The 21,518-nt window shown below is 56.1% G+C and overlaps 2 protein-coding genes across 5 annotated transcripts in view; both read right to left on the bottom strand.

Moving 5' to 3' along the window:
* Positions 1-5,509, bottom strand: part of LOC140903349 (occludin) — a 25,857-nt gene extending 20,348 nt beyond the window's left edge. For both annotated transcript variants that reach the window (XM_073324525.2, XM_073324524.2), the window contains exon 1: positions 2,902-5,509. The gene's annotated coding sequence lies outside the window, so the exon portion shown is untranslated. The remainder of the gene's footprint in view (positions 1-2,901) is intronic.
* OCEL1 (occludin/ELL domain containing 1) lies at positions 5,510-21,518 on the bottom strand. Of its 3 annotated transcripts, none has more exons than XM_073324522.2 (7): positions 21,345-21,518; positions 9,617-10,832; positions 8,246-8,439; positions 7,641-7,812; positions 7,395-7,474; positions 6,514-6,564; positions 5,510-5,631 (listed from the first exon to the last, which is right to left on the bottom strand). In XM_073324522.2, the coding sequence occupies exons 2-7, from the start codon at positions 10,742-10,744 to the stop codon at positions 5,589-5,591; spliced, it is 1,668 nt and encodes a 555-aa protein (XP_073180623.2). In that variant the 5' UTR covers positions 10,745-10,832; positions 21,345-21,518; the 3' UTR covers positions 5,510-5,588. The 3 variants fall into 3 exon arrangements, with proteins under 3 accessions (XP_073180623.2, XP_073180620.2, XP_073180622.2); XM_073324519.2 differs by lacking the exon at positions 21,345-21,518 and adding an exon at positions 13,573-13,729; XM_073324521.2 differs by lacking the exon at positions 21,345-21,518 and adding an exon at positions 13,633-13,729.

Genomic DNA, 21,518 nt, shown 5'->3' with positions numbered 1-21,518 from the left:
TGTGGGAGATCTTGTCTGTCCCTCTAGGCACGTGGAGGGAATAGTGGGAAGGCCCTGGAGGACTGGCCGCATGATGTCCTTGCCACAAGTGGGCGGGTTACCAGCTCCTGCGTGAGCACTCCGCCCTAGAGGAGCCAGCTAGCCCAGGGCGAAAGCACCACTAAACTCAGGTTTCGAGGGTTTTGGGTGTGGACGGGAGCTGGGTTAGGGGCAACCCCCGAGCAAGAACCTGAGTAAACTTTGCACTGAAGACAGATCCTTAGACACTTTGATGATTTTTGCCCCCCTTGCACTAGCGCCGGGCTCTGGTCTCAGTTACACCAGCATAAACCTGGAATAACTCTGCCAAATGCGGGTCTGATATACTGGTGCAAATCCTGAGAAACAGGCCGTCACACCCTCAATATCAACCAAGTCCACCACATTTTTAGTTCAACACCCCACAAAATTTACTCACTTGAATTTACTCGAATTGCTTCAACCAAATAATGCAAAAGATTTAAAAAGAACCCACCAACAACTGAACTAAAGTAATTTTGTTCAGACACTTTGGTAACAAAATGCAAACCCCCAAGCCCCACAGATTATATGTTTCTAAAAGAGATTACTTCCGCATGTTCCCACGCTATGGTGACGGTACTAGGACCTCAGCAGACAGACGGGCCTAGAGTCTGCCTTACATTCGTGTATTTCAGTCAATCGGTTTTTCCCTAGGTCTCCCCTACCCCCGCGCCCTGCTCTGTGCAATAGCAACACCGCTGAGGGCTTCAAAGCACTTCCCGAGCATTGATTAATAACGGTACAAACAACAGAGGCTCAGACACAGAAATGCTTTTGTAACACAAACCTTATTAGTAAGATAAAGAGGCCCGACCTTGCTGCTTCTGCACGAGTCATTATGACCCAGGGAGAAGAACTCCTGTGTACTCGTAGGTTACAGTTATCCGGTAAAGGGGGAATTTCACGTATTTACATTTACAACTTCTCTGTGACGCAGGGAAAGGCCATTAATGCCATGGAGAACAAAGGCAGTCCAGAGAAACTGAGTCACTTACTCAAAGGGAGTCGCGGCCAGGGCAGGGGATTGAACCCTGGCCTCCCAGGTATGTCTACACGGTGACAAAAAACCCATGGCTGGTCCGGGGAGCTGACTCAAGCTCACCGGGCTTGAATTGCGGGGCTATAAAACTGCTGTGTAGCCGTCAGGCTGGCACCCCGGTTCTGAGCCCCTCACAAGCGAGGGTCACTAATACACGGAAGACCTGGCTGCTGAGAATAATTACCCCAGGGATGAATTTGCTGTGCTATATTTAAAGGGATACATAAAAGGAAGATGCAGATTTGTTTATTTGATCCCTTACACTTCTGGGGTAGCCACGTTTTAAACGCTCTTTTCTGCCCCTGCATTCCGGAGGTGTACCCCTCCTCCCTCCCCCCCCGAGTGTCCTTTGGGTCGGTTCGGCAGGCTCTGACTCGCTGGGCACAGGCCCAGGCGTTCCCACAGGAACTGCCTGTTCTCCCCCTCACCCAACTTTTAATAAAAGGCCTTTTTATTTTGCTACAGGCTCAGCTCACGAGAGCCTTGCCCCTGCGCTCCATTATAATCCCCCCAGTGCTGGAGGGGCAGAGAACACAGGGAAGGGCAAACAATCCTCCGTAGAATCCTTCTAAGCCTCACCTTGGATTTTGGGATCACTAGGAACATGCAGGGTCAATGATCCCTGCTGAATCCAGCCGTCCTGAACCACTGGAGATAGGATGGGAATGTTCGGCTGGGGCCTCCACGCCGGCTGCAACAGTTTCTGCCAACACCACCTCCTCTCTTATTTCACCTGATTAATAAGGCTCTGTTTTCCCAGGCCTGCAGCTGGGAAGCCCACAGCAGCTCAGGGCAGGGTTTGCTCACTACACGCCCCTCGTGGGTCTCCACCCGTCTGTCCCAGCACTAGCAAATAATACGCTCCCCTCACACGCGCGTGTGCTCTAGTCAGTCCTTTTTAAAAAAAATCCCCAATGTTTTTCTTTCCCCAAGAGAGCCCGCGATAAGGTTGGTGCTGTGTTCTCGCTGCCAAACCTCCTTTCTTTGGCCAGGATTCAAGTTTCAAAGACAACAAAAGCTCCCAGTGCTTCTAAAAGCTGCAGTTCCAGTTTGATCCCAGACCCCAGAGAGAATTTCCAGACCCAGTGAAGTTGACTCCGACACCTAAGCCCTTTCTGCAAAGATTTTGCAATTCCACCTCTTTCCTTAACCGGGTTCTTTAAATTGCCCAAGATTTTTGTTTAGCAACCACCTTGCTTTATTCAATTGAGCCAGTTAAGCTTGTTTTCATTTCTGTCCTAGCTTTGTTACTCTAGAAATAAACAAGATAATAAACAAAATAAACAACGGCCCCTCTAAAAGCCCCTTAACAACAAACAAGGATTTAAGCTTTGAAGGAAGCAGCTGGTGAACATTCACGGTGTTGTGCATCGAAGGCGAACTCTCGGAGGCAGATCTGTATGAATTCAGCCTTCTGACCTCATGAGAAGAATTTTTCTAGGCCAGGGTCTCAGCTAGCATCCATTGCCATTGCTCCACTGAGGTCAACGGGGCCAGACCCCTACCTGGCTGCAGGTTGACTGATACCCGTTGGGAATCTGGCCCCCTTAAGTTCGACAGAGCTTTAAGAAAAGGAGTACTTTTCTTAAAAGCATCCGATGAAGTGAGCTGTAGCTCACGAAAGCTTCTGCTCAAATAAATTGGTTTGTCTCTAAGGTGCCACAAGTCCTCCTTTTCTTTTTGCGGATACAGACTAACACAGCGGCTACTCTGAAACCTGACAGAGCTTGAGACGATCCTGAAACATATGATGCAAAAATAAGGGAGCAGCTCTCCCCTGTGAAGCGATCAATACACCTTACCTTAGATTGCAGAAGCTGTCTCCAGGGCCAGCTGCGCCCGTCTCTGGCCTTAGTATTGTTGGTAAACGTGCTGCTTTCCAGCCTGGTGCTGCCTGCAGACGGGCCCCTGGCTCAGGGCGCCATTCCTGGAGCCGCTGCCTTGCGAAGGGGGTTGGCTGGGTTTCCTTTAAAAGCAGCTACCTGGGTCCCCTCTGTTTTCCTCCCCTCTTTGTTCATCTTAAAATGGCAGCCCAGGGATTAATCATTACTAGGTGCACAATCATTAAAAACAACCCACCAGCCTCCTCCCGCTGCAGCCAGGCCGAAGAGAAGGCTTGTAACTGCAGGAACCTGGCACAGCTGGAGTCAAAAACTTGGCAGCAGCAGATGGAGTGCTTAAATCTCAGCTCCCTGTTCCAGCGTGGACATAAATCGCCTTGTGTGCAAGACTCTGATCAAAGCGCCCGGCTGCGTGGCTGGTTTGACTTTAACCCCTTCTATTGGTCATGCACATGGACCGACGGGGGAGCAGCCCCCTAGGCATGGTTGAGCTGCCTCTCCCTGTCTCAGTCGGGCCCGAGAGGTCCTGCCAAGCCACAAGGATCCCAGCCCGGCACTTGGATTTTACTCCTCTTTAAGTCTTGCTCCCAGTGCGCCCCCCGCTCTTCATGGGTGCAGTGAGTTTGTGGGGTCCCAGGCTTTGCAGTCAGAGGGTGTCTCAGCTGAACGGCCCACAGGGCTTGAAGTTAAATATGGGGCATGTTGGCAGGATTGGGGCCTTAACTAGCTCTGGACGCCTTGTTGTTTCCAATTTTTAAATAAAAAGCAGCTTTGTAAGTGGAGAAAGAACCTAAAGCCAGGTGTGTTGCAGTGAACGTGCGAATAGCAGGGCTGCTCCGACCAGCTGCCCGCACCGGGATGGCTGTCAGTCAGGGTGTTCTGAAATTCTCCCTCTGCAGCTAGCTTTCAGCGCTGGTCACTAGTGCTAACAATCCACAGATGCACCAGGGTAGCTCATCATGGGTCTGTCTACACTGCATTGTAAACCCAGGCTTTTCCAAGCCCATTCTTGAGTGTCCACGCCGCACTGTAAACCTGGCTTTACAACTGCTGGACCCGAGTTGCACAGCTGGGCTAATGGCTTGAGCTGCATCCACACTGCAACATGACAGGGCTCGGACCCCAGTCACAGCGGGACTCAGGCTCCAATCCATCCCCCAGCAGGCTCCAAGGACCTGGGCCTTGAGTGTTTGCTGACCTTAGTCAGGCTGATGTGTGTAGCCAGGAGGCTCAAACCTGAATCAGAGCCTGGGCTTAGTGTGCAGGGGAGACACACCCCACGTCGTCTCACTCTGCTCCCTAATGACCACATGGGGACGGCCCAGGAACTGAACCTGGGACCTTCCCAGGAAGAGCACGAGACTTTCATGAGCTTGAACTAAAGAAGTAAATCCCCCTGGGGGGAAGCTGCAACAGAGTCACATCCTCTGGGGGGAGGGGGGTGTCTCAGGGCACGGTGAGCAGAGAGCTCTGCTAATTTCCCACGTGATGCTGCTATGACCCACAGTGCTTTTAGCGGAGAGCACGTGTGTTAGCATCCCTTCCCTCACATCTTCCCCTTCGGGGACCCTCTCCAGGGGAATTCTGGCGCAGGGCAGGGCAGATCCTGCTGGCTACAGGGACTTCACACACGGGCCGCCAGGTGTATTTTATTCACTGGAGAAGCCATTGCTCCTTAGGGACAGTTACGGGCACGCCCCAAAGCTCAGTTTTTGCTGCACAGATGAATGCTGCCCCCCTCCTCCGCTGGCTGCTTTGCAGACAGAGTAAGGGAGAGTGGCAATGAAGTCATGCCCGTAAGAGGCAATCTCCAGCCTGGCTCCCAGGGCTCTAGCCAGGGACCACATTACAGGAGTCAGGGTCCCAATCCTGCTCCCGCTGAAGTCAATGACCTGATTCAGACCAGTGCAAGTCCACTGTCCTCAGTGCCATGACTCCCGAGTTTACACTAGCATGAAGTGACCACAGATCCAGGCCCGGGGGCGTTTTATCCTCCCATCACAACAGCTCTCTTCAGCCAGAAGCTTTGTCCAGTTTCACAGCTTCTCCCCAGGGTCCGCCTAGAGGATGGGTCTGGCTGCTGCTGGCTGGAGCAGATGCACCGTGCACCTGGTTACCTATTCCCGTGAGCAGGAGCGATGCACCTCTCCCCACCCCGCCTGAGGCCCCACTCCTCCTACCCCCAGCTTCGGTCCCACCTGGAGAGTGCACACCAGCACTGCTGGTTCCCAGCCCCAGCTGGTGAGGGGGCAGCACAGGGCAGGGATGGTGCCTGACCCACATGTGACCCAGCTGAGGTGTGTGTGTGATGCACAGGAGGCCACAAGGCACAAGCACCCCCATAGGTGCTGGAACTAGGGGTGCGGCCGCACCCCTTGGCTGGGAATGGTTTCCATTATAGACAGGGTTTACAGTTTGGTTCAATAGCTCTCAGCACCCCCACTATACAAATTGTTCAAGCCCCCCTGAGCGCCCCCCCATGTCCTGTATCCTGCTCTCTTTCAGGCCGAGATCTCCCAGACATCAGCAAGCCCCAGAGTAAATCAGGGCTGGCGGCCAGGGTGTTGGGGCTCAGAAGTACATTGAGCCCTCCTTGGCCGTCCGGTCGTACTCCTGGATCCGCGCTTTGATGTGCGTGAGCTTCTTCTTCAGGTAGTCACAGCGCTCCTGTTTCTCCAGGAAGGTGGGGTCCTGCAGGGATGGGGAACGGGTCCTTTGTCAGCATCACCACTGCTGGATCTGGGCTTCACCCCCCTATCCGCTGCCCGCAGGCATTCACAAAACAATGACCAGAGACTGAACTGGGGAACAGGGTTTCCAAAAGGATCCGGGATTTGCTCCACGCTCCCGACCCTGCGGAGAGCTGCATCCCTGCTGGCACCGACCAGGCCCCGAACAGCTCTTGAGCCAAGCGGAGAAGCAGGGAGCGTTTTCACCTGGGGATGTTCCTTTGTACGGAGTCTGAGCCCTCAGCTGGGAAGGCCAGAGCCGTTGTGGCTGCCCTGTTGTGAGCAGCCCCAGGCAGGCCAGGATTGAGAGACGGCACAAAATCCCGTCAGCCAGTCTGGGGACCCCAAGAGAATCACAGGTTCTATCTGCATCCAGCAGCCACCATAGAGAATCCCCATTCGAGTCATTTGAACCCAGTCTGGCTCTTCCGTACCACAGGGGCTCCGCAGCCACACATGTGGGAATGCCCAAGACCCCCCAGTTGGCCAGAGGGGCCCTGCTCGTTTGGGAGAATTCTTTAGCCAGAAGTGCCCCAAGCACCGTTCAAATGGGGACACGGGCAGGAGAGCCTCAGGGCAGGTCTGTTCAGCTATTGGGATGTGACTAGCTCATGCGGACACACCCAAGCTGGCTTGAATCCGGCTAGCTCGGCCATCGGGGCAGGGAGGTTGTGCTGCCGCGGCGTCACTGGGACCCGAGCTAGCTCAGATACGTCTGCACACTGCAATCACACCGTGATGGGGCGAGCTCCAGGGTGTGCAGCGTCCCCCCGAGTCGGTCTGCCTACTAGCCTCCGCCCCTTGGCTTGTCCCGTGCGAATCCAGCACCATGCCCCTAACTCACCCTCTTTTTCTTCTTGTACTCCTTCCAGATGTTGGAGACCCGGCTCTGTTCCTGCGGAGCACAAAGCAGTGGGTGAGGGGGCCTGGCCGAGCTGTGCCGGACAGGAGCAGGGAGCAGCCCCAGCAAGCCTGGGTCATCAGCAGAGCTGGCGGGAGCGGAAATTTGGCCAGAAGATTTGGAAACATTTTTCTGTTTGGAATTGGCACCTTTCAATTCTGGTGAATCAGCATTTTCCGACAGGAGACTGCGCCCCTGGAATACTGTGGCCAGCTCCAGGAATTAGCGGCTAACCAGCCAGCCAGGGACCCCACCAACACCCTGGGAATAGAGTGGGGGTTAATTTCCCCCCTTCAGCTGGGCGTCTGGCAGGGTAACTGTGACAAGGGCCCGGCTGGGAAATGCTGCTGCTCTTTTGATCTGCCAGCTGGGCTCTCAGATCCCGGAAAACCAGGAACTGCCCCTGAACAATCCTCTGTGTCTTAGGGTAGCTCTGAAGACAGCGGGTGGTAAATAACCAGAACTGCAAAGCCTGGAGTTGGCTTGGATCCCAGCAGATGACCAGCTTCCCCTTTCCTCAATCAGCCCTGGGCGTCTGCTCCGAGTATTAATGAAACCAGCAGGAGCCGTGTCGGTTCATGGGCCACAAGGGTTTGACTTGAACTGGCTTCCTCAAGGAAGCCCCAGCGGAACCCAAAGCACAAAGCTCAGTCCCGCCGGTCCAAGGAAAATTTCCGGACAGCTTTGTCACAAGAGCGACAGCGGCTCCTTTCTTGTTCCTGGGGGCTCAGTCGACCCTCTGATGCGTCTAGCCTCACGCCGGAACCAGTCTATGGCTTAGGCCACATTGTACTACGTGCTTCTGCTGCAGGTGGGTTCCCTACCTGTCTCCAGCCCTGGGCTTCTTTGCCAACACTGCGAGAAAGGGGCCGACCAATTCCAGTGGGTTTTTTGTGGCTTGTTCCTGTCCCAGTAGGAAATCAACTGAGACCCGTCAATTCATTCCACCAAACATTCCTCACTGCTGAGCCAGGCAGGATAGGAAGTGGACCCCTAGCGGTGGAGAGGCCCCACATCCCAGCCCCGGCTCCGACCTGCCCGTGCCGTGCCCCCTCTGGTTAGCAACTGACCTTCCTGCTGGGTGTGAGACGCGGCAGCCGCCTCATCACGGCGTCCAACTCCTTGAACTTCTGCAGCGCCGCATGGACCTCCTGGTAGAGCTCCTTGTACTCCCCGTACTGGTCGTTGAAGACGGCCTTGTACTTCTCTCTCTCCTCAGGACAGCAGATCCCCGGGTATTTCCTACCCAGCCCCAAGAGACTCTGTGATAGGTGGGGGGTGGAGCTGGCAAGGGATGGATCCGCGAATGGTGGGAAAATGTTAACACGTGGGGCAGGAGGAAATCAGGGACTTCTTAGGAAGGAAAGTATCTGCAGACCTAGGTGGGTGCTCAGACATCATGTGTATTATCATCGTACCTAGATGCAGTGACTTGCTCAAGGTCATCCGGCGAGCCCGTCACAGAGGCAGGCATTGAACCCAGGTCACCTGGGTGCCAGGCCAGAGCCTCAGTTCCCGGGATGGAGAGTGACGCAGAAACCCAGTGCTGCCGTCTTAGCACCCCGCCCCGCCCCTGCTAATGACCGTGCTAAACTCACCAGTGCATAGCCCTGAGCCAGCCTTCGCCTGCTCCCGCGGCCGGGGACATGGATGGGGCGGGCGGGTCGTTACTTACACAACATAGTCGGGGACGATGTGTGGCTGCGGGGTGTGCCCTGTTGGGATGGAGCAACTCAAGGCCCCCAACTCCTCTCCCTTCTCGGAGAACGCCAGCTGTTTGGTGACCTTCCTGGGGAGGCTCCCGGACGGCATCACCTCATCCTGGAAGACGATCCGCTTGGGTCTGGCTTGCAGGAGGACGGGGTTGTGCTTAAAGAGACAGAGGGGAGTGAGGCTCAGCAGCAAAGCGGCAACCCACATGGGCCTCAAATAGTGAGCTCCTAGAGCCTAGGTTAACACCCCAGGCCCCATAGCCCACCTCCTCAAGAGCAGCCTCCCATCTCTAGGCATGGCCTAGCCACTGGAGGGAGACCTTGCCTAGGAAGGGTTAGGCAAGCCCCAACCCCTCAGCCCCATGCAAAGGGCGAGGGCACAAAGCGGGTGTCTGCGCTGTAGGCAGGGGGTGTGATTGCAGCTCCTGTAGATACGGAGATCAGCACTAGCTGGGTAACAATAGCAGGGAAGCTGCGGCGGCATGCCCAGGACCCTGGGTAGGGACCTGAGCCGGCTTTGATGTACTCCAGTGCGCTACGTCTGCAGGAGTGGCAGTCACGCACGTCCCAACGGCTGGGCAGAAATACCCGGAGAGAGGGAGGCTCCTGCCGCACAGAGCCAGCGAGCTGCCAGCCGCCAGTCTGAGTGACGGCCGTCTCTGACGCAGCGGGGGCTGGAGATGGATGGCTGCTCCAGAAGGAGGATTCATGCATCTTTGGAAGGCTCTGGTTCGTGGGTCCCCCACATGGAACCATTTCCTGTTCCTAAGGAGTTAATCCCCCAGCCCTCAGTATAACCACCACTGTCTCCAGCTCAGGGTTTGCCCTGACCCTTGTAGGACTCTCTGCCACAGCCTCACCCCACACAATGCAACTGTGCATGGGGCTGGGGGCATAGGGCCAGGTTACTCACAGCCCTGGCGCCCTTTTATACCAGCTAGCCAGGCACGAGCCCCCGGGGGAGCTCCCCAGCACAAGGAACCCCCTGAGGGGCCTGGGGGAAGCTGTGGGCAGGCTGGAGGAGGGAGGGGGCGTCTCAAAAGTAGAAGGGGGTGTGGCTTACGGGGCACTGCAGGGAGGCAGAATGCAGGCCCACCTAAGGGCCTTTGAAGCATGGGTGGTGAAACAGGGCACCCGCGGCTTAAGCTAGGGGCCACACCGGCCCCTGTAGCCCTGAAACAGAGGTACCAAGTGCCTCCCCTCCGCCCCTGCCTGGGGCGAATCCTTCCTGGAGCCAAGCGAAGGCGCTGGGCCCTGGGGGCAGGGAAGGGGGCAGAAGCGCTAGGAAGCGGCCGCCTCCTGCTCCGGGGCAGGCGTCCCTGGGGAGGACTCACTAGCGCTTCAAAGGCCTCCCGCTGCTTCCTCGCCATCTCATGCCTCCACATCTTCAGACACACCAGCGCCCCGGCCAGGTAGAGCAGGGTGGTGATGAAGAGGAAGGTGATCGCTGCCACCTGGCCCCCTTCCACCCGGCAGAAGGCAGCTAGGAGCGGGTTGCTGGCGAACAAGGAGTAGCACAGGCCGCCACGGTTCACGTCGTTGACGTAGGCGATGGCCGCCCCCATGTAGAGGAGGAACAGGATGATGTTGAGGGCGAACTCCGTCAGGGGCCACCAGTGGGAGTCTAGGAGGATGGTCCTATAGTACATGGTGACCCCCAGCCCCAAGAGGATCACTGTGACCAGCCACGCCAGGCTGGCCACCACCAGCACAAAGGGGGTCATGGGGCCGTAATAATTGTACCCGTAGCCCCCCCCAAAGAGGCCGTCCGACAGCAGGTTCCCGCCGTACAGGTTGTACCACTGGGAGTCCTTCTGGACGTAGGCGCAGACACAGGCAAAGACCATGCCGCCAAAGAGCAGCTCCAGCCCGGCCATCAGCCTGAGCAGGCCTGGCCATGACTTCATGTAGGAGTACTTGAGGTGGTAGGCCTCCAGCTTCTCCTCATAGCTCGGCAAGGCGGGTTGGCCCTGCTGGCTCTTGGGGGGAGACATCTCTGTCTCCTGGTGACACTCAGAGGGGCTGGACCAGGAGGGTTCCTGGAAACCGCTGCTGGAGCTGCCATCACGGGCTGGCCTGCGGCGATCTAACAACGGACTTACGGGTGGAGAGCTCTGGGCAGTGGCGTAGGCCAGCGGCAGGAACGGCTCGGGCTCTCGCCTCCATCTTTGGAAAAAGTTCTTCCACGACGGCGGGATAAAACGCCTGACAGGCTTCAAGTGAGAGGCCTCTTGGTCCTCTGAGCTGCGGGGGACGTCCCCGACGGGTGGCTGGGCGGGCAGGGGAGGCTCACGGGTGGAGGAATCAAAAGAGTCAGACAAGTCGCTCTTGCCAGGGTAGGACCTGCCGGATGCCCTGATCCAGGCTGGTGAGGGCCACATTTGCCAGGAGGAGTTTAGCGGGTCTCCGTCTGACTCCACGATAGGCTGCCTCTTCTCCCTGGAGGAGGTGGAGTTCGCCATGTCCAAGGAGTCATAGCATTTCAGTCCCTAGTCTCATCAGCACCGCTGGGACCGGGGGGAGCTCCCCTCTCTCCGATATGGCCAGGCCCTGTTGGAGCAGGAAGGAAGAAACAGGGCCAGGTTAACGCTGAGGGTCATAGGCTCTTTGCTACAAGCCCATTCGTTTATTCATTACATCAGCAAATAAAATTCCCTTGGTGAGAGTTGGCACCCTGCTCTCTCATCCCACTCTCCATTCCCGAGCACCTGCAGCTCCCATTGACTTCAGCTGCAGTGGCCTCCTAGCCCTATGATGGGCAGTGTGGTCTAGTGGCCAGTGGCCAGGAGACCTGTGTTCTTGTCCCAGGCCTGCCCATGGACCTTGGGTAAGTCACTGCCCATCTGTGTGTTTCGCTAGCCTCCTCTTGTCTGGTTAGACTGAGCCCTTCAAGGCAGGGGCTGTCTCATACTGGGTACGTACAGCGCAGCGGGGCCATGGTCTTGGGGTGGTGCTGCAGGTGTTCCAGAGCAGGGCTTAGAACCCAGCAATGCCCGCGCTCGGACCGCGAACCCCTCTCCTAGAGCGTTGCCTTGGGCCTGCAGCTCGTTCCCCGTCGGCCGCTGCTGATTGATAAATGTTCAGCACCAAGGGAACAATCTGAACATAAAGAACGTAAGAACGGCCAGCCTGGGTCAGAGCAAAGGTCCATCTAGCCCAGTACCCTGTCTTCCAACAGTGGCCAATGCCAGGTGCCCCAGAGGGAATGAACAGACCAGGGAATCATCAAGTGACCCATCCCCTGTGGCCCATTCCCAGATTCTGGCACACAGAGGCTAGGGACACCATCCCTGCCCAGCCTGGCCGATAGCCATTGATGGACCTCCAGGAACTTATCTAGTTCTTTTTTGATTGGCTTATGGTGACGTCACCACCACGCTTACACTCCAATTCTTCCCCATCTGTAGGAATCGGCACGGTTACGAGCCCCTTCAGCTCTGGTGCATTCCAGGCCCCTGGGCACCCACCCCATTAATACCACTCAAGGCTGGGCTATAATGGGGCAGCCTGTCAGGCCTTAGTGTTGAATATAGAGAGAATTTCTTGGCTGTTTGGGATTGTTCTCAGCTCGTCGCCCAAACCTCAGGGGCCGCACAATCTCTGTCGGACGTGAAAAGCAATTAGAGTGGCTCCGGGCTGGCACAGGCAGCTTCCTCCGGGGCCGTCTTCCCCTGCAAACAGGCACGAGGACAGGCGGCTTTCATTGGCCATTTTGCTGCTCACTTGACACCGCCGAGCGCATTGGGTTCAGAAATAACAGCAGCAGCTAACAAAAGAAAGGCCTCCACGTCTAAGGAGAGTCCCCTCCCCTCCTCCAGGCTGCTTGGTCTTTTTCATTTCTCACTCACCGTGGGCACCTGGCTCAGTAGCACCGCCTTATAACCTGGCTTCTACTCAGGGACGTCCCCTGCTGCTTCTGGGGTGGGGATGTGGCTTTTCCCTTTGTACCAGAACAGCCACCCAGGCAAGGTGGGCTCCACAGAACCACGTTTACTAACGACACACAACATGCAAGGGCTAATTACATCACACTGCCAGCCTGGCTGCCTTCTAAAACACGGTGAGCACCACCAGCCGGCTCACGAACGAGTTAAAGGGATACGACCCTCTGCACTCACCTGACTAACGCCACTTGCAGTGCAGGGCTAACATCACGGGGGTGCCGATCAGCACCCCACAGAGAAAGACACTAAAGTCACTTTCAATTGAAGTTAATGCGCGTGTGTGAAATCCAGAGGGAACACGCCTTTGACCGGGCTTGGGGATTGACTTGGGGGATCTAACAGCGTAAGCATCTGCTTCTTGAGCCAAAGGAGTGGTCCATCTGCCCAGGGAGACTTTGTTCATCCAGAGGGCCACAGCGAGACTGAGCCCAGAAGAAGTTTGGAGCTCCTGTTTTCTATCTCTAGAGGGCCTGGGGGCGTTCACACAGGGACTGGCTGGAAAACAGGGATTCTTGGGTTTTGTTCCAGATCCGAAAAAAACCACAAGAGCTTTGGAAATTTCATCCACCCCCACATCCACCTCCACATATATGAGAATGAGTGAGACACGCTCCCTCCACCTCCAGAATAGCCCAGTGGCCCAGGCACTCACATGGGTGAGCCAGGTTCAAGTCCCCACGCTGCCTGATTTGGAGCAAGGACTTGAGTGTCCTACTCTGTCATCCCAGGCGAGCCCCAGCCCCTTGGCTGTCCCAGACCTGAGACACCTTCCTGATGAACGGGCTGTCCGAACCAACACCTTCCCACCTGACGTCTCTGGTTTGATGAATTGGCATTTTCAAGCAGAAAAAAACATTTCATTGAAAAATTCCCACTCGGCCTTAACTAGCGGGGATCTCATCAGTTTGTCTAGGCAAAGCCAGCTACAGCTGAGCTGCCACCCTGCCTTACCCTGGAGCACACGAAGTCCAGCAGAGAGCCGCACCCCCCCTCCGACCGGGGGCTCGGCTGCCCTGGGGATTCTTGCACGGATGTGGTTGTGCTCTACCAGCAGAGAGCATGGCTTGTGCCCGTGGGACCTACCCTGGCCACACCACTGCAGGCCCCACATTACACGCCCGGGGCCCACTTCTGCTTCCACGCAAATCAGCAGCCGTGGCGCTGCAGTCAGCAGAGTCAGACCGGGTGATGCCGTTGGGAGCCAGGGCAGGCCCGGTTTGTAGGATCTGCACCAGCGGCGGGTATCTTGGGCTGCTCCAGCCTTCCCAGCGTGGCCGCTAACTGCGCCTACGCTCAAGAAGGGAGGGCCCCCGGGATTTCAAACAGAACACGGCGTGAGCCATTACCTGTCCTTCCCTTCTGGGGCCACAGGCTGCGGGGTACATAGGTTCATGGCTGATCCTCACCCTCCTGCTGTCATCCCGGCAAAGTCGGGGTATTGTGAAGGCGTCCGGCCCAGCTGCTCCCCTTGGTGCGTTATTAGCCTCCAGTGAAAACAGTGAGTTAAACATTAACTGTGCCCAGCCGCCAGGCAGCCCCGTGTGCAGAGCCGGGGGCCCTTGTGTGGCCGGATGATAAGCTCCACCCCTGGGGGGGGGGGAGAGTTCTCATAGAGCGCCCCCACCACTCCACTTCCCTGAAGGCGGGTGGCACTCCGCCCCATGCTTTCCTGCCCATCAGCCAAGCCTTCCTGGTGGCGGGGACGGGGTTACTGCCAGCAAAAATAAAATCTGTGAGAGCTCTGTGCCTGCCAACAGAGATTGTGGGTTCCTATTGACCCCCCGACGGCTGGGATGCCAACAGGATTCGAACCCTCCAGCTTCAGCAGCCCAGTACAGACCTCTCTGCTACTGGAGCTAAAAGAGTAACTCCATGAACCGGCAGCAGTAGCAGGCTAGGACTGGGGAGGCCAATAGTACGGTTATGAACAGCATGAGGGTGATCACTGCCCCCTACTGGCTGGACTCAGCCGTTTACCATAGGCACTATATTGCTAGCAGATAATGAAGATTTTCCTTTAAATCAAACGGTTGAGACCTGGGCCACAAGGATTGGCGTCCACACGGCCTCAGGCCCAGCTCCGTCCCAGCACACCCAGCTGCACTATGGCTAAAGTGTTTCTCCAATCAATTAGGAGGGGCAGGATCATTCACCTTCCTGGGGCTGGGGTACGACCAGCCCCTCCCTCCTCCCCTGCAGCTAATCAGATTTGGGCTGGGACAACATAGAAAACCATCTGCCGTTTGCTGGGTTGTTTTAAGCATTCCACGTGGCAGCGGCACCTTTCTTGATCTTTATCCCCCCCCCCCCCCCCGAACGAATCAGGCATGCTTAACCCCTTCGTTGCCACTGCTCTAGCCCCCTGCCCCCTCGTTGCACTGTTAGTATCACTGAGTCTATAAACTTCTCTCTGGCCTGGTCGGGGGGGTCCCAGCCTGGGGCTCATGGACAGATTTCAGGAGGCCTTGACCACGCCCTGTTTCTTTAGATGAGGCGGAGGGGTGTGGGTACAGGACCCACTTTTTGTCCTGTTGTAATAGGAGGTCACAGCCCGCAGGATGGGCTGTGCTGGCAGCAACTTAACTAACAACACTTCATGTACCCTAGGCTATCACTGTGTGGGTCTTTGTCCCCCTCTGTTGGCTGCTCCACATACAGTCGGGCTAGGGGGAGACCCATGAGCCCCTCCAGCTGAACTGGGCCGACGAGATTCTTCATGCCAAGCCCAGAAGCCACGGAAAAGCCACTCCATGCCAGGGAGAGGGATGCGTTAGCAAGCGAGACAGAGCAGCTTTCATCTGAGACACTTCAGGCACCTTGTGGGCATGAACCATTCACCCCCAGCCCCTTCTCTCAGGTCGGGTTGATATTCCTCATTCCACAGATAGGGAAACTGAGGCACAGAGCAGGGCCGTGATTTGATTGAGGCCACAATGGGAGGCAGTGGCAGAGCTGGGCCTGGAACGCAGGGGTCCTGACTGCCAGTCCTCGGGTTCTAACCACTAGACCCTCCCAGCCCCGCATTAGGACACCACAAAGGGCTGCGGCAGAGGGCTTGCCGCACCCTGAAGCGGCCAACGTGACAGCGAGAGACCAAATTAAGAGGCCTGGCTGGGGAGGAGGGTGGGAAATTGAATGTTAAGAAGTCCGAGTCCAGTTAAACACGCCCAGGACAAGTAGCGCTGAGGAGCCACAGGAGCTGATGGCTCTGGTCAACGGGCATCCCTTTGCAGCAGCAGGGGGCGCCCTCCCCCTACAGTTCACACTGGGCCCAAGTTATTTGTGAAGCAGAATAAAGGAGCATCTTTGTCCAATAGACTACAGCACCCCCTGCCAGCCTCAGCCGGTGCCCGCAGACCAATCCCAGGTAGGGCTGGGTCCCCCTTCCTCTCACAGGGCAGCCACCCCGTGACACCGTCCACCCCGTCTCCACGGTGCTCCCAGCCATGCTGGCTCGGTGAGCTTTGGACGCGTGGCGTTTTGCTTCCCGGTGCCTTTAGAGGTCAGGGGCTAAACGAGAAGACCAGGCATGCCACAGCCACCCAGCGCCTGCCGTCCTTTGTTCCTAGCCCTGGTGCTTTAGGTCTGGATGGTCCGGAAATCTCAGCTCCCGGGTAGGGTCAGTTTTCAGGCTTATCATCATTATTACTGAGTCACTGTATTGCAATAGCCCCGGGGTGTCCCAGTCACGGACCAGCCTCCTCGGTGCCCTAGGGGCTGAACAGACATGCAACAAAGAGACCGTCTCTGCCCCAAAGCGCTTCCAGTCTAAACCAGATTAGCTCAACAGTGCGCAGCCCCATAGCTCCCATTCTGACACCCACGGGCAGGTTCTTCAGACCCACCCAGCCGAGCAGTTTGGGGCAATCTGGCCCGGATGGATGGTGGGGGCAGGAAGAGGAGGGGCATCGCCTGAAAGTGCGGGCCTGTTGCACAGGTCTGTTGGTAAAACCTGGTTGGATCGTGCTGGGATCCTCTAGGTTTCCTTACTCAGAAACAAGGCCCAGGCAGTGTGAGAGGAAGATGGGGGGTCTTTCAAGAGCTGCAGGGAGCTTCTTGTAGACACCCTGATAAATCCCTAGTGGGGTGCAGGGCCCTGCACATTTTTGTAGGACTGCCCTTAGCCAGGCCAGCAATAAGAGCCCAGGAAACCCAGGTGCAGGTGGGGGGGCGTTTGTGGGGTCCCCAAGTTGGGTTTGCACTAATTTCACAGCCCCCCATGGTTTGGCTCCTACAAACCCCAAATCTCAAAGCAGAAACCATCGTTGTGGCCATGAGCCACCTGCTCTTGGGCAACAGAAAACCAAGCGAGAGACAAGCCGTTTCCATCCAGGAATCCCACACAGCCTCCCAGGGCAGGTGTTCTTCTCCCTACTTTACCAATGGGGAAGCTGAGGCACAGAGGGGGGGAGGGAGTTGTTCAAGGTCACAAAGCAAGTCAGAATCTTGACTCCCCATCCCTGCTCCTGGCTTTCCTGCTCTAACCACTAGGCGTCCCCGACCCCACCCTCTGAAAGCCCACACTAGAACCCCAGAGTCCTGATTCTCATCTGTCCCTGCTCTAGCCACTGGACTAGACAGCCTCCCTGTTTCATTACAAAGGTTCCAGTTCCCCATCAGTGGGGCCCCACCCACAGCATTCCTGGGTCACCATCTCCCCCATTCCCTCCGGCTGGCCTGCGGCTGGCTCTGGGATCTCGCTGGCCTCCTCCCAGCAGGGGCCTAGGTACTCTGGCTGGCAAGCAATGACCTGCCCGGCTGTCTTCTCATGCAGAGGCCTCTCCTCTCTGGCTGGGGAAGAGCCATGCTGATGGAAGCACTAAGCACTCGATCTGCTCCAAAGTTGCCCTGGCTGGCTTAGGGGGACACTGGGAGCTAGAGAGCCCCAAAGGACCACAGCGTCTGTCTGCGCCCAGCAGCCTCCCCAGAGAATCCCCCTACCATCATTGCAGTCCAGCCCTACACTTCACCCGCCCAGCTGCCCCCAGCTCAGCCAGAGGGGTCGGTTCACAGCATCTCCAGCTAAACCAGCTGTGCCCTGCCTCAGACAGCACCCCCCGGGATAGGCTCAGCTTGGTGAGGCCGGGGAGCCCCGTGGGTCAGAGTCGAAGAGACTGAGCTAACTCCCTGCCCCCACTTGGCGTCTGGACTGATCTGGCCCAGTGTTAAATGCCGGGCCCACCAGGGAACGCACCAGCAGCCGACACTGACCCAAACCCAGCTGAGGGCGGGAGTCCTGTTCTGGGCTTGGCTCACTCAGATCATAAACACAGCCATGGCCTTGGCTTCCCCACTCCCTCCCACTGGTGCCCCCCCATCCTGATCCACAGCCCCTGTCGCTATTCCAGCCCTGGTGCCCCTCAGTCCCGACTTGCAGCCCCCCCCCCCATCTCTGTAGTTGGTTCACGCTGGACTGTCTTTAGTCAGGGGGAGGTGGGGAACCAGCTTGGCACGTACAGACGGGGCCTGCAGAGTGCATCGGAGACGACTCCTTCCCCGGCTCCGGCTCTCAGCAAAGCCAAGGTGGCAGGTTGATGGATGAGGCCGGGACAGCTCGCAGGCTGGATCCATAATGGGAAGGGGAAGCGCCGTGGTTCCCGCACGTGGTTATTGATGTGTTCTTGGCCAAGCGGCAGAGAGAGATGGAGGGGCCGGGCTGGGCGGACGTGGGGGATAGTCACAGAACAGCTGCCATTCCAGCCCTCAATTAGCAGCTGAAGTTCATTTCACGCCTCACAAGGTGCTTGGCAGGAGGATTTTTCAAAAACCAAATAAAAGCAGCCACAATGAACCGCTCCTCCCCTCACCCCCCATGGGCTCAGGCCCTCGCAGGCATGGCCCTGGTTTAAAGAGGAAGGGTCAGAGCTTGAACTTCCTCTTGGCCTCCAGCCTCAGTCACCTGCTCTAGCATTAACTCCCCCCACCCCCCGAGCCCTGTGCATGGTGCAGCAGCTGGCTCTGTGGGGAGGGGGTTATTCCAGGGGGTTCGGTAGCTGAGCTGCCACTGGGATTTTAGGGTATTTTGCCTTATTGTCTCTATGAAAAGGACAAGATCAGGGAGAGGGACACAAGTCTCATACAAGTCAGAGGGCTGGTTCAGAGGGGAGTAGCCAATAGCTCAGGGGCAGATTCAGGGAGAGAACCCAGGAGTCCTGACTCCCTGCCCTCTCTACTCCAACCATGAGACCCCATCAGCTTCACAGAGCTGAGGACAGAACCCAGGAGTCCTGGCTTTCAGCCACCCACAGCACTCAGCACTCCCCTCAAGCACCTGGCTTGCTGGGTGTGAATCTAATACCCCGTATAGAGTCCATACTGATCCCCCTCGAACCAGACACTGCCAAGGGTAGATATCTGGGACACTGCTCAGGCTTGTTCCCTCCCCCCGCCCCCGCCCCCGGACTCTATGCCTGATGCTAATGGCCCAGATGTACCGGTCTGGGTCTCTGCTCACCTGCAGAGGTGCCAAGTCCCCTCCATACTCATTGGTTTCCAGGCTCCGCAGAGGGCACGGCCACTTGCTCTGATGTGATCCTGCCTTGGATGTCTGTGCTCCTTCCCTGCACTGCATGGCGGGGCTCGGAGTGCAGGAAGAGTCAGGCTGAGAGATGCTCCCCTTCCCGCCCCATTAGAGTCACACTCTCCCCATCAAAGCCCTTTGCTGTTTGTGATACCACAGCCCTAAGGAATGCCAGTGAGAGGGGGTGAGCGAGCACCTGCCTTTGCCAGCTGGAGCCGAGGGCCCAATCTGCATCGCCATCCTCTGCACAGTTGCAAAGTAAATTAGTTAATTAATCCATAAAGCCCCCTCAGGGAGGCAGGTGAGGATTATCCCTGTGTTAGGGAGGGGAAAACTGGCACAGACAGGTGAAGTGACTTGCTCAGATTACAACAAGCAGAATGGAACCCAGGAGTCCTGATCCCTCCTCTACCTACTAGAGAACACTCCCTTCTAGAGCTGGGACCAGGTGTATGGATTCCCAGCCCCCCCCCGCTCTAACCACTAGACCCCACTCCTCTCCCAGAGCCAGGGATAGAACCCAGGAGTCCTGGCTCCCCATTCCCCAGGGAGTTAGGAACCAATCCTTCATTTCAAACCCAGGATCAAGCCCAACTGCTGCAGAATGCAATTGGACCACTTGGAATTTGGCCGGGAGGACAGAGGTCATGCCCTGACTCATTGTTAAAGTGCCAGGTGGTCTCTGCTGACCACAGTGGCCGGCCACTCAGCACACTAAAGGAGAGCGACAGGCAGCAAGTCACCCCCACGGGACCTCAGCAGCTCCTGTGCTCCACACAGCAGGTTCCATGGTGTTCATGGAACCAGCCCAGGGACACTGCAAATGCCCTTAAGGCTGCTTGACTCCTCCGTGACCCAGGTCTGGGCTCTTGGGTCAACTCCAACCCTGCTTCAGTCAGTCCCCAGAGATGTCTGCAGCTAAAGCAATTTGCACCAGGCCACATTTTCAGCCCTGAGGTCTTCCTGTGCCCCATCCCTCCAGGTCACGGGATGATCAGTTTCCAAACCAAGGAATGTGGGCAGATGCCCTGTGCTGGGGCAGAGCCTCACCTGCCCCCCATTGGGCCCACAGGTCTAAATTCTGCTCCCACCAAAATCAACGGTAAAGCTCCTATTGGCTTCCACAGGATGCGTGATCTGGCCCAGCCACTAATATCAAGCCTGCAGAGTGAACTGTAGGACCATGACAGCTGCCATCCCAGGGGATTGAACTCATAGATTCATAGACTCATAGACATTAAGGTCAGAAGGGACCATTATGATCATCTAGTCTGACCTCCTGCACAACGCAGGCCACAGAATCTCACCCACCCACTCCTGCAATAAACCTCACCTATGTCTCACCTATGTCTGAGCTATTGAAATCCTCAAATCATGGTTTAAAGACTTCAAGGTGCAGAGAATCCTCCAGCAAGTGACCCGTGTCCCATGTTACAGAGGAAGGTGAAAAACCCCTAGGGCTTCTTCCAATCTACCCTGGAGGAAAATTTCTTCCCGACCCCAAATATGGCGATCAGCTGAACCCTGAGCATGTGGGCAAGATTCACCAGCCAGATACCCAGGAAAGAATTCTCTGCAGTAACTCAGATCCCACCCCCTCTAACATCCCAGCACAGGCCATTGGGCCTATTTACCATGAATAGTTAAAGATCAATTAATTGCCAAAATCATGTTATCCCATCATACCATCTCCTCCATAAACTTATCGAGTTTAATCTTGAAGCCAGATAGGTCTTTTGCCCCCACTGCTTCCCTTGGAAGGCTATTCCACAACTTCACTCCTCTGAAGGTTAGAAACCTTCGTCTAATTTCAAGTCTAAACTTCCCGATGGCCAGTTTATATCCGTTTGTTCTTGTGTCCACATTGGTACTGAGCTTAAATAATTCCTCTCCCTCCCTGGTATTTATCCCTCTGGTTTATTTATAGAGAGCAATCATATCTTCCCTCAGCCTTCTTTGGGTTAGGCTAAACAAGCCAAGCTCCTTGAGTCTCCTTTCATAAGACAGGTTTTCCATTCCTCGGATCATCCTAGTAGCCCTTCTCTGTACCTGTTCCAGTTTGAATTCATCCTTCTTAAACATGGGCTCAAAGCACAAGGCAGTTCACCAAGAGCCAAGGTGCCCCAGACTCACCGCTGTAGCTCAGGCCCAGAGGGGTGCCCAGAACTACAGCTGGGTGACATTGTTCCCCCGAAACTTTTTGTAGCCAAAAATGCAGGTTCGGCAACACCAAAATCGCCTGCGAATTCGTGTGGCTTTCGCCGAACTGGCTCAGTCGGAAAAAACCCTCGACAAAAAACAAATCAAAACATTTTGTTGGACAGTTTCGATTTTTTAGCTCACTGTGTTTTCAAAAAAATGACCAACTGTTCAGAAATGCTCAAACTGGAAACGAACCGGTTCACATTTTGGGCTGAACAAAGCGTTTCCTTTGACCTGAAACAATTTTTCCCCCCCAACTTTGATTTGCCCCACGTTTCAACAATGTTTGTTTTCAGTTCGACCTGGAACAATTCCTTCCCCCTTCTCCCCCCTCGGAATTGACAGTGAACTGAAAAATCCTTTATTTCCCCAGGTCTCCCTGCTATACACACTCACCGGTGAGTTACACAATAGCCAACCTTTGGCTTTCCTGCTGCTCTGTAGCTGGCTCCCTTTCAGGTGTCGGTAGCAAGGGGTTTTCTTTTAATCCAGGATCCCTGAATGAAGGCTTCTCCAAGAGATAACATGAGTATCTCAGGCCAAGCTGACATAGCAGGAGGAGAAAGAAGT

Source organism: Lepidochelys kempii, chromosome 25, assembly GCF_965140285.1.
Source record: "Lepidochelys kempii isolate rLepKem1 chromosome 25, rLepKem1.hap1, whole genome shotgun sequence".
NCBI classification, from domain to species: Eukaryota; Metazoa; Chordata; order Testudines; family Cheloniidae; genus Lepidochelys; species Lepidochelys kempii.
This window is presented reverse-complemented; position numbering and strand designations above follow the sequence as displayed.

Bases quoted from the DNA above. Each gene is read 5' to 3' on its own strand.
- OCEL1 (XM_073324522.2), bottom strand. From the start codon at position 10,744: ATGGCGAACTCCACCTCCTCCAGGGAGAAGAGGCAGCCTATCGTGGAG. The intron at 7,813-8,245 runs GTAAGTAACGAC...GGGGCTGGGTAG, and splicing joins ATCGTCCCCGACTATGTTGT to GAAATACCCGGGGATCTGCT. The intron at 5,632-6,513 runs GTGAGTTAGGGG...CCATCCCTGCAG, and splicing joins AGTACAAGAAGAAAAAGAGG to GACCCCACCTTCCTGGAGAA.